The sequence below is a fragment of the Scardinius erythrophthalmus genome, assembly GCF_964197995.2.
Source record: "Scardinius erythrophthalmus genome assembly, chromosome: 11".
Lineage (NCBI taxonomy): Eukaryota > Metazoa > Chordata > Actinopteri > Cypriniformes > Leuciscidae > Scardinius > Scardinius erythrophthalmus.
In genome coordinates, this window is record NC_138231.1 from 44,187,155 (window position 1) to 44,199,744 (window position 12,590).

The following is a 12,590-nucleotide window of genomic DNA, read 5'->3' on the forward strand; positions in this document are numbered from 1 at the left end:
AACTAAACGTGCTGTTGTCTATCAGCTGTCCTGTACGTAGCCTACTTGGCATACAACGTAAAATTAAAATAATTGGCAAAATGATTCACTATAATTCTCTACACTTGCTTTCTGCACATGTTGCTCTATAGATTATTATATAATAGGCCAGTGTTTCCGCCATGTTTCAAATCAAGACGCCCCTTCCAACATCACATAATTACAATATTTCCGACTCCACTTGAAGGCCACATAAGTGTCCAGGAGCAAAGATGGCCGTCCTCGTATTGCCTACATGCTCCAGCTGCCATTGAGATGAAAGGGAATGCATTAGTCCTCATATATATCCAGACTCAGCACTGGCCATGTTTATCCTTAATCTCTTTATTTTTTATCAAGGGGAAAAGTGAGTCTGATCTTTTTTCTTTTCTTTTTTTCTCTCCTTAATATCATTACTAGGCCTATCAATTAATCATTAATATCACTGCGTGACACTGCCAGTAGGTGGTAGAGGCAGAAAATGAGCTTGCTTGAATTCATTATAAAATCTAAGAAGAAAAAAAAAAGATTTCTGAGATGAAGGGACTGTTTTCTTTTGCTGTAAACTGATTGATTGTATAACATTAAACCTTTATGACATAGGTGACGTGATTTACTACAACGTTTCATTAATATGGTGTGGGAAACTTGAGTATATCTTTAACTGGATTCTTAATTGAGAATTGTCCTCAAGTCTAACTAAGGCAGGCGTATGTGGTTTAGTCCGTATCCATACTGATCTTACACCCAGAGGGGAAGAGGTGAGAACTGAGGACATCTGCCTCCAGCTGTAAGCTCAAATATACCTAATCTAGATAAGCATCACATCCTCATAAGGTAAAGAGCATCAGCAAAAGCTCTGAGGTGCACCTGGTCCTGCACTAGAGACACGTCAGCAAGTTGCACAGTTAGATTCTTAAAGGGATAGTTCACCCAAAAATGAAATTTCTGTCATTAATTCCTCACCATCATGTCGTTCCAAACCTGTAAGACCTATGTTCATCTCCAGAACACACTTTTTTTTTATGAAATACTGCCATAGGCAGCAACTTCATTGCAACTTCCAAGGTCCAGAAAGGTAGTAAACACATCATTAAAATAGTCCATGTGACTCCAGTGGTTCAATAATGTTATGAATGTTATGAATACTTTTTGTGTGCAAAACCCCCCCCAAAATATTGACTTTATTCAATGATCTCTTCTCTTCCATGTCAGTCTCCTCCGCTGTTGAGGTAGTGTAAACTGTGCAGCGCTTCCTGGTTCTGCGTATGAACCCGCCTCACTATTGGCCGGCGCTGGTCACGTGATCACCGCGACACATGTGTGTAATGCTGACACTAGGTGGCGGCAAATGACAGGAAGTCTTAATGAGTCATTGGCTGAATCTGAAATCGCCCCCCTAAACCCTCATTCCCTACGTTAGTCCACTAATACAGTTCACTTGAAGGAGTGAATGAAAATGAGTCGGACAGGCGTTGAGCATGCATCGGCTGTACACTCGTTATTGCAGTGCATTGTGGGATTGAATGAATGCACTGAATAACGTCCACTATGGTTTTGGACACCACTACAAATGTCTGTTCCCACAAATAACGCCCTATTTGAGGCTATAGGGGGCGATTTCTGATTCAGCCATTGAGTCATTTATTCAAACGATTTGTTCACACGACTCACTCAGTAAACACCAGGCTGAGTGTTGCTTTACATTTTAACTATTTTTGGTAGTGTTATGTTAAATAACTATATCATGGCCTGGTTTCACAGACAGGGCTTAGATTGAGCCAGGATTAGACCTTAGTTCAATTAGGACATTTGAGTAGCTTTCATAAACATGCCTTAGAAAAAAACATTACCTGGTGTGCATCTTGAGACAAAACAATGGCAATGACATATTTTAAGATATGTCTGTGAAGTTGCTTTAAGTTAAACCAGCTCAAACTTGCATTTTAGTCTGGGACTAGGTTTAAGCCTTGTCTGTGAAACCGGGGGTAAATGTTATAAACAAAAAAACTCAACATTTTAATTTTTACCTCAGTTTGTTTCTTCTGTGAGTTTCTTTATGTGTGCTGTTACACTCATTTGTTTTGATTTCTCCACTAAAGTCTCTCACAAAGAGCACCAGGCGCGAGTTTACGCTGAGTGTAATAAAGTCAGAATCATTCTTGCGTTTCGATACTTCCCTAGTTATTCTTCATCATTAAAGTTTGAAGCTACTTGTCCATAGCCTGGTTCTACCAGACTCTCGTACATTTCATTTGTACAGAGAGTCTGGCCTCGCTCCATTGAGAAGCGTTTACTTCCTTGTAGGCGGGTTCTCTGTTAAAGTTCAAAACTATTGGATCTGCCCAGAGTCACTCAGGATCTGCCATAGCCAATCGCTAACGTGTGGTCGTCCGAATGATCAGAGGATTATGTTTAGAATAAGATGTCTATCTTTTATAAAGTTTATAAAGCGACGAGAATACTTTTTGTGCGCAAAAACAAACAAAAAAACGACTTTATTCCACTATTCATTTCCTTCTCTCGGTTCCTCGAGTCTTGATAAAGCAGCGCGTCTGTGTTGTACGTCACACGTAGGCTCACTATTGGCCGACGCTAGTCATGTGTGTGATCACATCAACGTCATCGTTCTCAGCCACTCCCTCTATTCGCTGATTGGTCCTACAAAAAATTTGTTTCTGGAAACCTAAGAATATACAGCAGTCCCAGACGTAGTACTGAAGGAAAATGAAATTGAGCGGAAGTACGTAGGAGGGCGGAGCCAGGCTAACTTGTCCAGTCAGGCAAGTAAAATTATTTTTCACTTAACCCTTGTCTCGGACAAGCACACAAGCATTAATGAGCCCTGAAATGCAAAGCTGAACCAAAGTTCAACCAAAGCAGTGCCTCCTCAAAACAGTGCCTCCTTTTTTCTAAAATAACACTGTTCTACAGCGACACTATACTGAGAATGAATGGGAGAAAGTCACGTGAGTCAAAGTCGGTTATGATGGGATATGATCGGATATAATGGGATATGATCGGTTCGTGCAAAGAATCCCTCCTCTTGTTTTCATGCCTGCTCACGAAATACCCGGTGGAAACAGGATCATCTGTTTTCATCCTGAATGTTAGATTGCTTGCTATTATATGGGAATGAGCTGACCTTAGTGTGTCCTTTTAAATTTGCAATCCTACATTGGCCTGCCAACCACCAATAGACACAAGAAGTAGTCAACTTATGGACTATATAGTATGTGAAAAGCAGGATATGAAAAGAGTAGTATGTCTGAATTCACAGTATTCATAAAACAGAAGTCGAGAAGTGCCAGATGACCTTCTTCCGCTGACGTCTTGAAGTGCGCATCTAATGGACTCTCTACTGTCCCATGAGGCCACAGGGGAGGAGCTGTGAATGGCAGTAAGTTAGTTCCTCATCAAATCTAGCACCTATCTTAGCTTTCCGGAGCTCTGAATAAGCAGCAGTAGTTCATCCTCTTCTGTCTATAATGGAAAGCTGAATGGATGCAGATGTTGATTGGCTGATTGTCCCTCGCAGTGTTCTTGGCACAGGTCACGATTCGAAGACATCGGACAGCAACGTCAAGCTGGATCTCGCAGATCCATGTACTCTCAGGATAAGCATCCCAATGCAAAACGACTAATATTAGCATAGATGCCATTCAGTTGATTGAAAGCAGAGTTGTATGAGAGGTGTATTTTTTTACAGCGGACCTGAAAAACAGCATAACCCTGGTATGAATGAACTAATTAGGTGTGTGTTTGACTGAAAAATAAGTCTTTAGTCACGGCATAAGCTGTGATAGTGAGTCCTGAACAGTGCTAAGCCAAATCATCTGCCTCCTGTTGTGTTTTCTGATAATAACAACAAGTCATCATGCTGTGATCATATAGTGAACGTGATGGATTATAGCGTGTCAGTAATGAGGGACTGTAATGAGCAGAGCTTTAAAACACAGCTGGTTCCCTCAGGAATTTTTAAGGCTCTTTAGATTTATGTAAGATTAAAATAATGTCTGTGGTTAAAGGGATTATAAATTATCATTCTGTCATCGTTCAAACCTCTGAGTTTCTTTATTCTATTGAACATTAAGAAAACATTGAGAGGAATGTTGTTTTCGTCTATATACAATGGAAGTCAATGGTCACAAAGACGGTTTGGTTACCAGCATTGTTAAAAAAACAACTTTTGTGTTCCACAGAAAAAAGAAAGTCATAGAATATTGGAACAACACAAGTAAATTATGACAGAATGATTTTTTTTGGGTCAACTAACCTTTTAAGTGTGACTAATATGTGTCATACATAAAAAATAATTGTTACAGGTGGCTGTATAGGCTAATGGGAACATGAAAACATAACGAATATTAAGGAACGGTCCAGTCAATGAAAGGAAGGCTGTAGATTACCCTCTTTTGAAATGTATTATGTTTACATCTGTTCTTTTATGTTTTATTATTAAAATACGTGTTTGAATTTACAATCTTCACTCAGTTTTATCCATTTCATTTCAATTAAACGTTAGCATAAAAGTTTAACAGTAAACAGGAGTTTGACGTATTAATGGACGTGTTGTTTTAGGGGCTTTTTTCAAATCCACAAACAATCCGAAACCACCAATGGGCGACTTCACTCGGAGAGAAAAGCGAGCAGGGCGCTATGGGTTATGTAGTTTTAACCTCAGCTCTAGACAGGAAACGAGCGTGAGGAAGAATCTTGCATAAAACTACAAGTACCGGCTTCGGCTGAAAGCCTCCGCGCATGCGCAGAGAAGCGGCGTCGTCAAATGTTTTGTTTCCACGCCATATTTGTTAGCCGGCTAGCGCTCGCTCTAGAGGCGTCGGACCTGGGCTCGGCACAATCCGAAATCATCGGTGCTTTCATGAGGAGTATCGACTCCATAACAACATTTCCCCGTGCATTTACGCGTCTGTGTTTGCTTAGTCAACGTTTTGGCCCGAAGGTCAACGCAGAATTTGAATAAAAACGAAGCGATTGGGTCGTGTTCCCTTGAGATCTTAGCAGGGGGCTTTCGCTTTTCGAGCGGATTATTTCTTCTCGCCGCGTTCCTTTTTAAATAAAACCCCAGTCTCTCACTAAGATGGCGTGTGGAGCCACTCTGAAAAGGACTCTGGATTTCGACCCTCTGCTGAACCAGGCGTCCCCGAAGAGGAGGAGATGCGCGCCCCTGTCTCCGTCCAGCTCGAGCGCGTCCCCGCAGAAGTACCTGCGCATGGAGCCCTCGCCCTTCGGCAGGGTGTCCTCAGCCCTCACCACAGGTCAGTGTGTGTGTGTGTGTGTCAGCCCTCACTTCATCAGACCCTCGAGAGTGTGTGTGAACGGGTGGAATCATGCTTAACCCTCGGAGGTGACGTTACTTCTGTCAGCTGGCCACACCATCAAAACACACTAGACTAAATGTAACGTTAATCCTCTTTATTGCAGATACTCAACATTACTCTGTAAAACTGTAGAATCACCCGTGGCGAGGGTTCTCAGCTCGACATGGGCCAGGAATGCTGATAACTGTACAGATGTTTGATAACTCTCAGGCTGACGATCGCGGGACGCTAAGTTACTGATGCTGCTGTTTGCCGCGATCACTGGCCGTGTTTGCGAAACACATTAAACTCGTTTATTTTTAAAGGGTTATCATCGGTGTATTAGCAGCTGGAGTGTTTGTGATGTTGATCAGGGGTTTTTGGTGTTCCGTCATGGACCGGAAGTGATGTCGCCCTCAGTGGTTCGGCTCTTCCTGCTGGTGGATCTGGTAACGGCAGGGGAACTCTTCTTTGTTTTGTTTTTGAGAAGCACATTCTCGCTGTCCGAGGAATCACAGCTGTGTGTGTGTGTGTGTGTGTGTGTGTGTGTGTGTGTGTCACAGCTGGTGCTCGCGTTGGTAAACTGTAGGATAATGCAACAGTTGGTTTCCGGAAGTTCAAACACTCCTAAAGTCAGCATGAAAGGGAAGTTGTGCTAGTCTTTTCTTATCCATTGTGACGTATATCCGGTGTGGTGACAAATCAGGTCCTCCTCGAAATCAGGACTTCTTTTAAAATGTACTCTTAATTTTCTTCATTTCTCACACATATATAATAAATGCTGATTGAACTACGTTATAATGACCTTTTAATGTCTTTATTATTTAGCTTATGTACTAGCATAGCATACATTAGCCTGATAGCTTAGTTTATACACGTATTTGCTCTTAACCTACGTGTATTCACAATCATCGTTAATGTAATTGTCTAAAGTTAAGTGTTAAATGTCCAAATATTTCAGTTATAAAAAGATGTAATGATGTTCAATTATTCGCTTAATAGGCTATTATTAATTAATTGAATTAAGTTTATCAAGTTAACAACTTTAAATTAGTTTTGTGCACTATATAGTAACCTATACATATTTTAAATTAATATGGTGGTTTGTGTAATCATGAACTGATAGTGATAATGATAGTGATAGTGAGCTGATTTGTCCTGATAAACGGCTTCGGGAACAGATGTGGGCGGGGCTTGAGTTTGTCCTGGATGGTTGTGGTTTGCTATTGGTTGTGGTTTTATCATGATCCAAATAAAGATGCTTGCAGGCATGTAGCAATTGTTTTTGATTGAAATAAATTAAAGATTAATTTATAATTTTACGATTGAAAGCTCTGATGGGCCGGCGCTGACGTGAGCTGGGCCTGACAGGTGTGTTTATAACTAACGGCTCTGAGAACATCATCATCACAGCTCTCCTGTTAGTCTCTGTCCACCAGCCCTGTCTCATACGCCGCTATTAAAACTGCTAAACAAAGGAGGAAAACGCTTTATGTAAAAGTATTGTTTGCTTTTATCTTATTAGTTACAGAAAGGCAAACACTTTCTCATGTACCGTCAGCAAATGCACATTTATATCATTTAAACAAATCTTTGAATATCTAATGAACATTTAATTTCACAAACCTTGCAGGCTCACACTCTTGATCGAGACGCTTGATTCCCAGCTATCCTGCGCTATATTCAGTTCCCGCTCTGCCGTATTGGTCACTTTCACTGTGTGCTGTGTGTAATATTAGCATTATGTGTGTAGCGTTAAAATTGAACCAGTTTCATTTGTCATATTAATGTTTGATGAGATGAAATGTGACTAATAGTGGTGCAGGCTACTGAAACTGAGATGGGTCTCCACACTGTCATGAACAGTACAAGCTAAAGCATTATGAGCTGTATATCTCCAGTTTATTGCTAGTTTGCTACGGTCCGGTCTGTGGCGGTCAGGCGTCAGCGAGTGGAAGCACGAACGCACTGGAGAGCCGCGTTACAGCAGAAACTGAAGCTGGACAAACTGAGAGACTCTTACAGGACAAACTCAGCAAGTTAAGAATTGTGGACTGGTGTACCTCCACCCCTACTTGGCATCATTAGGACTGGGAGAAAAATTGATTCACCTAGCTATTGGGATATATGTGTATATATATATATATATATATATATATTTTTTTTTTTTATTCCAGAATTGGTATTATTTCATATTATTCAAATTAAATTGCTTTATTTTAGCCCTTGCTTGTAGACGAGGTTGTCAGAAGTTAGCCACTTTCGTTCTAACAGAGGATGAAGTGTGTCGTTACCTGTGAGTGTTTAGTAGGGGTGTCAAAATTAATCGTTTCTACGGTGCATCGCGATGCAGACGAGGACGATTCGGTTTCGGTTCAGTAATAGCCCATAACCGGTTATAATGTACTGACGCATTTCTGACGTCAGCACCGCGTGCCGTGCTTAGTCGCGGCATACAATGGCAGAGGGAGGCGAAACGCCAGAGCGTGCAATAAAAAATGCTCCAACCACTTTAAAAGCCGACATTTGGGCACATTTCGGCTTTTATCAACAACACGGTAAGCCCGACCTTGACAAGACACACGCTGTGTGCAAATCATGTCACGCAAAAATAAAATATGCAGGAGGTAATACCACCAACATGAGAAACCACGTCAGTCGTTTTCACCCCGAGCTGCAAATTCCTACATGCTGAGCAGTTTGTGATGTTTCAGGAAGTTCCAGTGCCCAGTGCTGTTATTTTGTTTTCTTTTATTTTGTGTATTAAAAAACACTGCTGAAGTGCAGATTTAGTTTTTTGTATATTGATTATATTCAAGTAGGTTTGGCCTCTTGTTTATTTTGGTTTGTAATTTAATTTCATGTATACATTTGTCAATATTTAAATGTTTTACAAGAAAGTACACTATATAGCACTATATAAGTATTTAAGTACACTCCCTGCATTATGTACTTTTAGTACTTACATTTGTGTTTTCTAATCTAATGCTGCTGTTGTCTTCTGTGCCCAGACTTGAGTTTTATTTGATGTTTGATACATTCAAGAAGCGTGTTTCAGGTAAAATTAAAGGTTCAGTTCATATATCTGACTGCTTGTATTTATTGACAAAATTGTACATGTGAAGCAAAATTCAAAAATAAGGATGCAGTGCATCATCAATGCATCGTGATGCATCGAAATAATCGAATCGAACTGAATCGATGACTTGATAATCGTAATCGAACCGAACCGTGAGACCAGTGTAGGTTCACACCTCTAGTGTTTAGTGGCGTAATATCCCGAGTGTGTGTGGAAGAGACACGACTGAAAGCTCTCGCGCTGCTCATACACTGAGAGATGAGACAGCAGATCTGCACGGTTCATCTTTAGAAGACTGAGATCTCCATTCAAACACACACAATCTTTCAGTCCGTCTGATCTGTGTTGGCTCTGACCCGGAGAGAGTCGTCATGAACCGCTTCACTAACTGTCTTTTCAACATCATAGTCTCATTATTTCTGTGATACAACAGTTCAGATGATCATAGAAGTACTGTGATAAAAGTTCAGATATGAACACTAATGTCTACGATAGCGATCAATATCAGCTTTTGATAGAAACTTAAAATAAGTTGCTTGAAATAACACATTTATCAATTACATTGTTTCGCCACTAAGTGGCGACAAGTGACTTAAATGTATTCATTGAATCATTTACTCAAGAGAATGTAGTGTTGTATGATGCTTCTGAAATAAGTCAGAAAGATGTGATGAATTGTTTTTGTAAATATGACTCATCTTATACATCATGTCTGTATAAGTGTATGATTTAACTTTTGCCCATGGTCTAGTGTAAAAAAATTGCAATATCAAATCCCAATTCTTAAAAAAACGCAATACATATCGTATCGGCACCCAAGTGTTGTGATGGTATTGAGTCGGGAGATGGGTGTATGGACCCAGCCCTAGTGAACATGTTCGGGAGTCGCTGTATAATGTGTGAATGCTTTGCTTCCCTCTTCCAGAGCAAATCCTGAGCAACATCAAGCAGGAGTACAAGCGCATGCAGAAGAGGAGACACCTGGAGAGCAGCTTCCAGCAGAGCGAGTCCGTGTGCGGCCTCGAGTCCCAGCCGCACGCCTCCTCCTCCAGCTCCGCCACACTCACAGGTACAGCCGGACGAGACTCAGGCCGTCCAGAGGCACTCCACAGCGCTCTCGTACACACTAGCGCTTGGAAAACGCTAATTCACCTTTATTGTGCATGCGTAAAAGCTCACTGAGATGATGCAGACGATAAAATAAATGAGAAAGTTACAGTGCAGTTCTTCTGACAGGATCATTTTATTTAGCAAAATATCTCCCCATTCACTGATGCGGTCCAGGTCGCACTCACTCACCATTATACTGTATGTTTGGTCTAAAACGAAACCACTCTCATCTTTTGTCTCAGGACAGCAAATGTGAGTAAATCGTCATCTTTGCAAGACTGTGATATGAAGAGTGTGCAATGTAGAATATTTTAGCAGCAGTGTGAGAGTGAACAGCACATAACAGGCACAATACTGCTATAAACATACATATCAATCGGTACAATATGCGTCACATGACTAAACTTGCCTCATCGTTTTTAAATCCCTCCGGCTTCACAGTCCACACTAAAACACGAGAACTGCGTTTACAAACGTATCCACCTTGGAGAGCGTTTTCTTAAAGCTTTGTTTTCCTTTATAAAGACGCGGTCTCAGTGTGAGCGGAAGAAAGCGATTCGGCTCTGTCTATTAAAGCTTAGACGAGCGCGATCACAGCGAACACTCAGATCTGATCAGAGAGAGCAGTCGTCATGTGTAGATATGAAACCGCTTCACTAACAGTCTCTCAACATCCCAGTCTCATTATTCCTGTCAGATTATCACAGAAGTGCTGGATAAAAGCTTATAGTTCAGATATAAACACTGATGTCAACAGTAGTGATCAGATTAGAGGAAATCACCTTTAGAAAGTAACGTGACGCTTCAAATAAAGATTGTATCAGTAACATCAAGACGAGAGACTGTTAAAATGTGTCTGTCATTGAATCATTCATTCAAGAGATTCGTTCAGAAACACTGAATCATCCAGTAACGGCACGAGTGAAGTCTTTATGGCCCTGTTGACAGCTTGTGTTCTGGTGGATCGGATCACCAGTGGACGACTCTGAGTACCGGTGTAAATGGGGTCTAAACGGTTTGAGCTTGTCCTCTTTCCACCTTCCAGCATTCGACCGGATTGCTTTCGTACGGTAGACGCTCATGTGGTTGAGTTGGTCACTTCCTGGAGAAGGATGTCTAGTAAACTGGCTTTTGATATTAGGGCTTTTACAAAAAACTATTTTGGTATCGGACAAAAAAAACCCTACCAATGCACCCATAGTTGAAGAATTAATTCAAGACAGGAAAACAAATGAAAATGCCTGGAATATTTATTTTTGTCTGTTGTCCAGTGTAAGGGTAATGTTATTCTCCTGCTTAAAGCTGTGGTGAATATTGTATCCAGTACGCAGCGAGTGGCTGATGATGATGATGATGATGATGATGAAGGTGCGCTGTCACTGGGCCGCACCGCAGGACTGACGCAGCTCTCTGTCTCCCGCAGGCGTGTCCTCCGGCTCCGTGTCCCCCTCCCGGCGGGAGCAGCCGCTCTTCACGCTGAAGCAGGTGGGCATGATCTGCGAGCGTCTGCTGAAGGAGCGCGAGGAGAAGGTCCGGGAAGAGTACGACGAGATCCTCACTACCAAACTCGCAGGTATCCGCTGCTTTCTGTCCCTCAGAAGAGCACATCCACAGTTCCAGGGCTTCATCCCCGAGGATCACATGCTCTTAAAGGGATAGTTCCCCCAAAAATTACAATTATCCCATGATTTACTCTCCCTCAAGTCATCCTAGGCGAATATGACTTCATTCTTTCAGACGAACACAGTTATATTAAAAAATGTCCTGGCCCGCGTTCGGCCGTTACCAGACGCCAGTGATTCTAGTTTATACAGGGATAAATATGTATGTTTTTCTTCAGAAGGCCTTTATTAACCCCTGGAGGTGTATGGATTACTTGCATCATGGATGGATGCACTTTTTTGGCTTCAAAATCTCAGGCTCCATTCACTCCCATTATAAAGAGCCAGGAAATGTTTTAATATAACTCTGATTGTGTCCGTCTGAAAGGAGGAAGTCATACACACCTAGGATGGCTTGAGGGAGAGTAAATCATGGGGTCATTTCTGTGTGAGCTATCCCTTTAAGTTGATGAATTTAGGAGCGCATCAGAAAAGTAAAGAGAAGCAGCAGTGTTTTAACTCTGAAACACGCTGCGCTCACACTGATCCAGTGCAGGCGTGAGGTTGTTGGCTAATCTGATAATTGATGGAGTTGTGTGTTCTTGTCTTCCAGAACAGTACGATGCGTTCGTGAAGTTCACCCATGACCAGCTGATGAGGCGGTTTGGAGAGCAGCCTGCCAGCTGTACGTGTCCTCTCTCTCTCTCTCTGCGTTCATATCTGTGTGTGTGTGTGTGTGTGTGTGTGTGTGTGTGTGCTGACGCTGCTGCTGCTGTGTGTGCAGATGTGTCCTGAGCGGGCCGTGCTGCGGGGCGTGCTGGTGCTCGTGTCCTGTGGTTGGTGCCGTGTCCAGTGGATCTGTGCCTGCGTGAGCTCCTGACGCTCCTGACGGCTGGATCTCCAGCAGTGCCAATCGCATCTTTCCCCCCCGCTGGGCTTCTGTCAGTGCGTAACCACTCTCTCTCTCCCACTCTCTCTCTCAGCAGCTCGGAGTGCTTCCTCTCCTCAACGCCGATATATGGACCTTCGCAATCAGTGGCTGTGTGTCTCTCCATCTGAACCCTGGATATTTATTAGGCTTGACCAGGCCTTTTATACAGTCACCTGTCATTTCATCCGCAACCTTCTTTTGTTTGGTTTTGTAAAATGCCTTTTATTCACTGCAAATGATGATAAATGTGAGACTGTGTGAGATAAACTTTGGGACGGTGTGTCTTGGAGACTGCTGTTCATAGCTTTGTGTAAATACATCCTGACGCTCATCGGAAGTTTTCCTGTACAAATCCAATACTGCATTTATTTTGATTAAATCTGTTTTCATGCTTTGTATTTATTTTAATTTTTTATTTCCTGTTTTTTGTTTTGTTTTTGCCCCTTTCCTCTGCATTATGGTTTTACTGCTCCTGTAGTTCAAATGACTTTATGTTGGGAAAAGTATACACAAATAAACTGTTTACATAA

General features: G+C 41.9%; 1 protein-coding gene across 2 annotated transcripts; it reads left to right on the forward strand.

The window, feature by feature from the left end:
* Positions 1-4,775: 4,775 nt before the first annotated feature.
* akirin2 (akirin 2) lies at positions 4,776-12,590 on the forward strand. 2 transcript variants are annotated; one of them, XR_014031043.1, is made up of 6 exons: positions 4,794-5,297; positions 9,344-9,487; positions 10,952-11,101; positions 11,743-11,814; positions 11,914-11,997; positions 12,113-12,590. XR_014031043.1 is itself a non-coding variant. In XM_081378225.1 (5 exons), the coding sequence occupies exons 1-5, from the start codon at positions 5,120-5,122 to the stop codon at positions 11,922-11,924; spliced, it is 555 nt and encodes a 184-aa protein (XP_081234351.1). In that variant the 5' UTR covers positions 4,776-5,119; the 3' UTR covers positions 11,925-12,590. The 2 variants fall into 2 exon arrangements, 1 of the variants encoding a protein (XP_081234351.1); XM_081378225.1 differs by having other exon boundaries at positions 4,776-5,297; positions 11,914-12,590.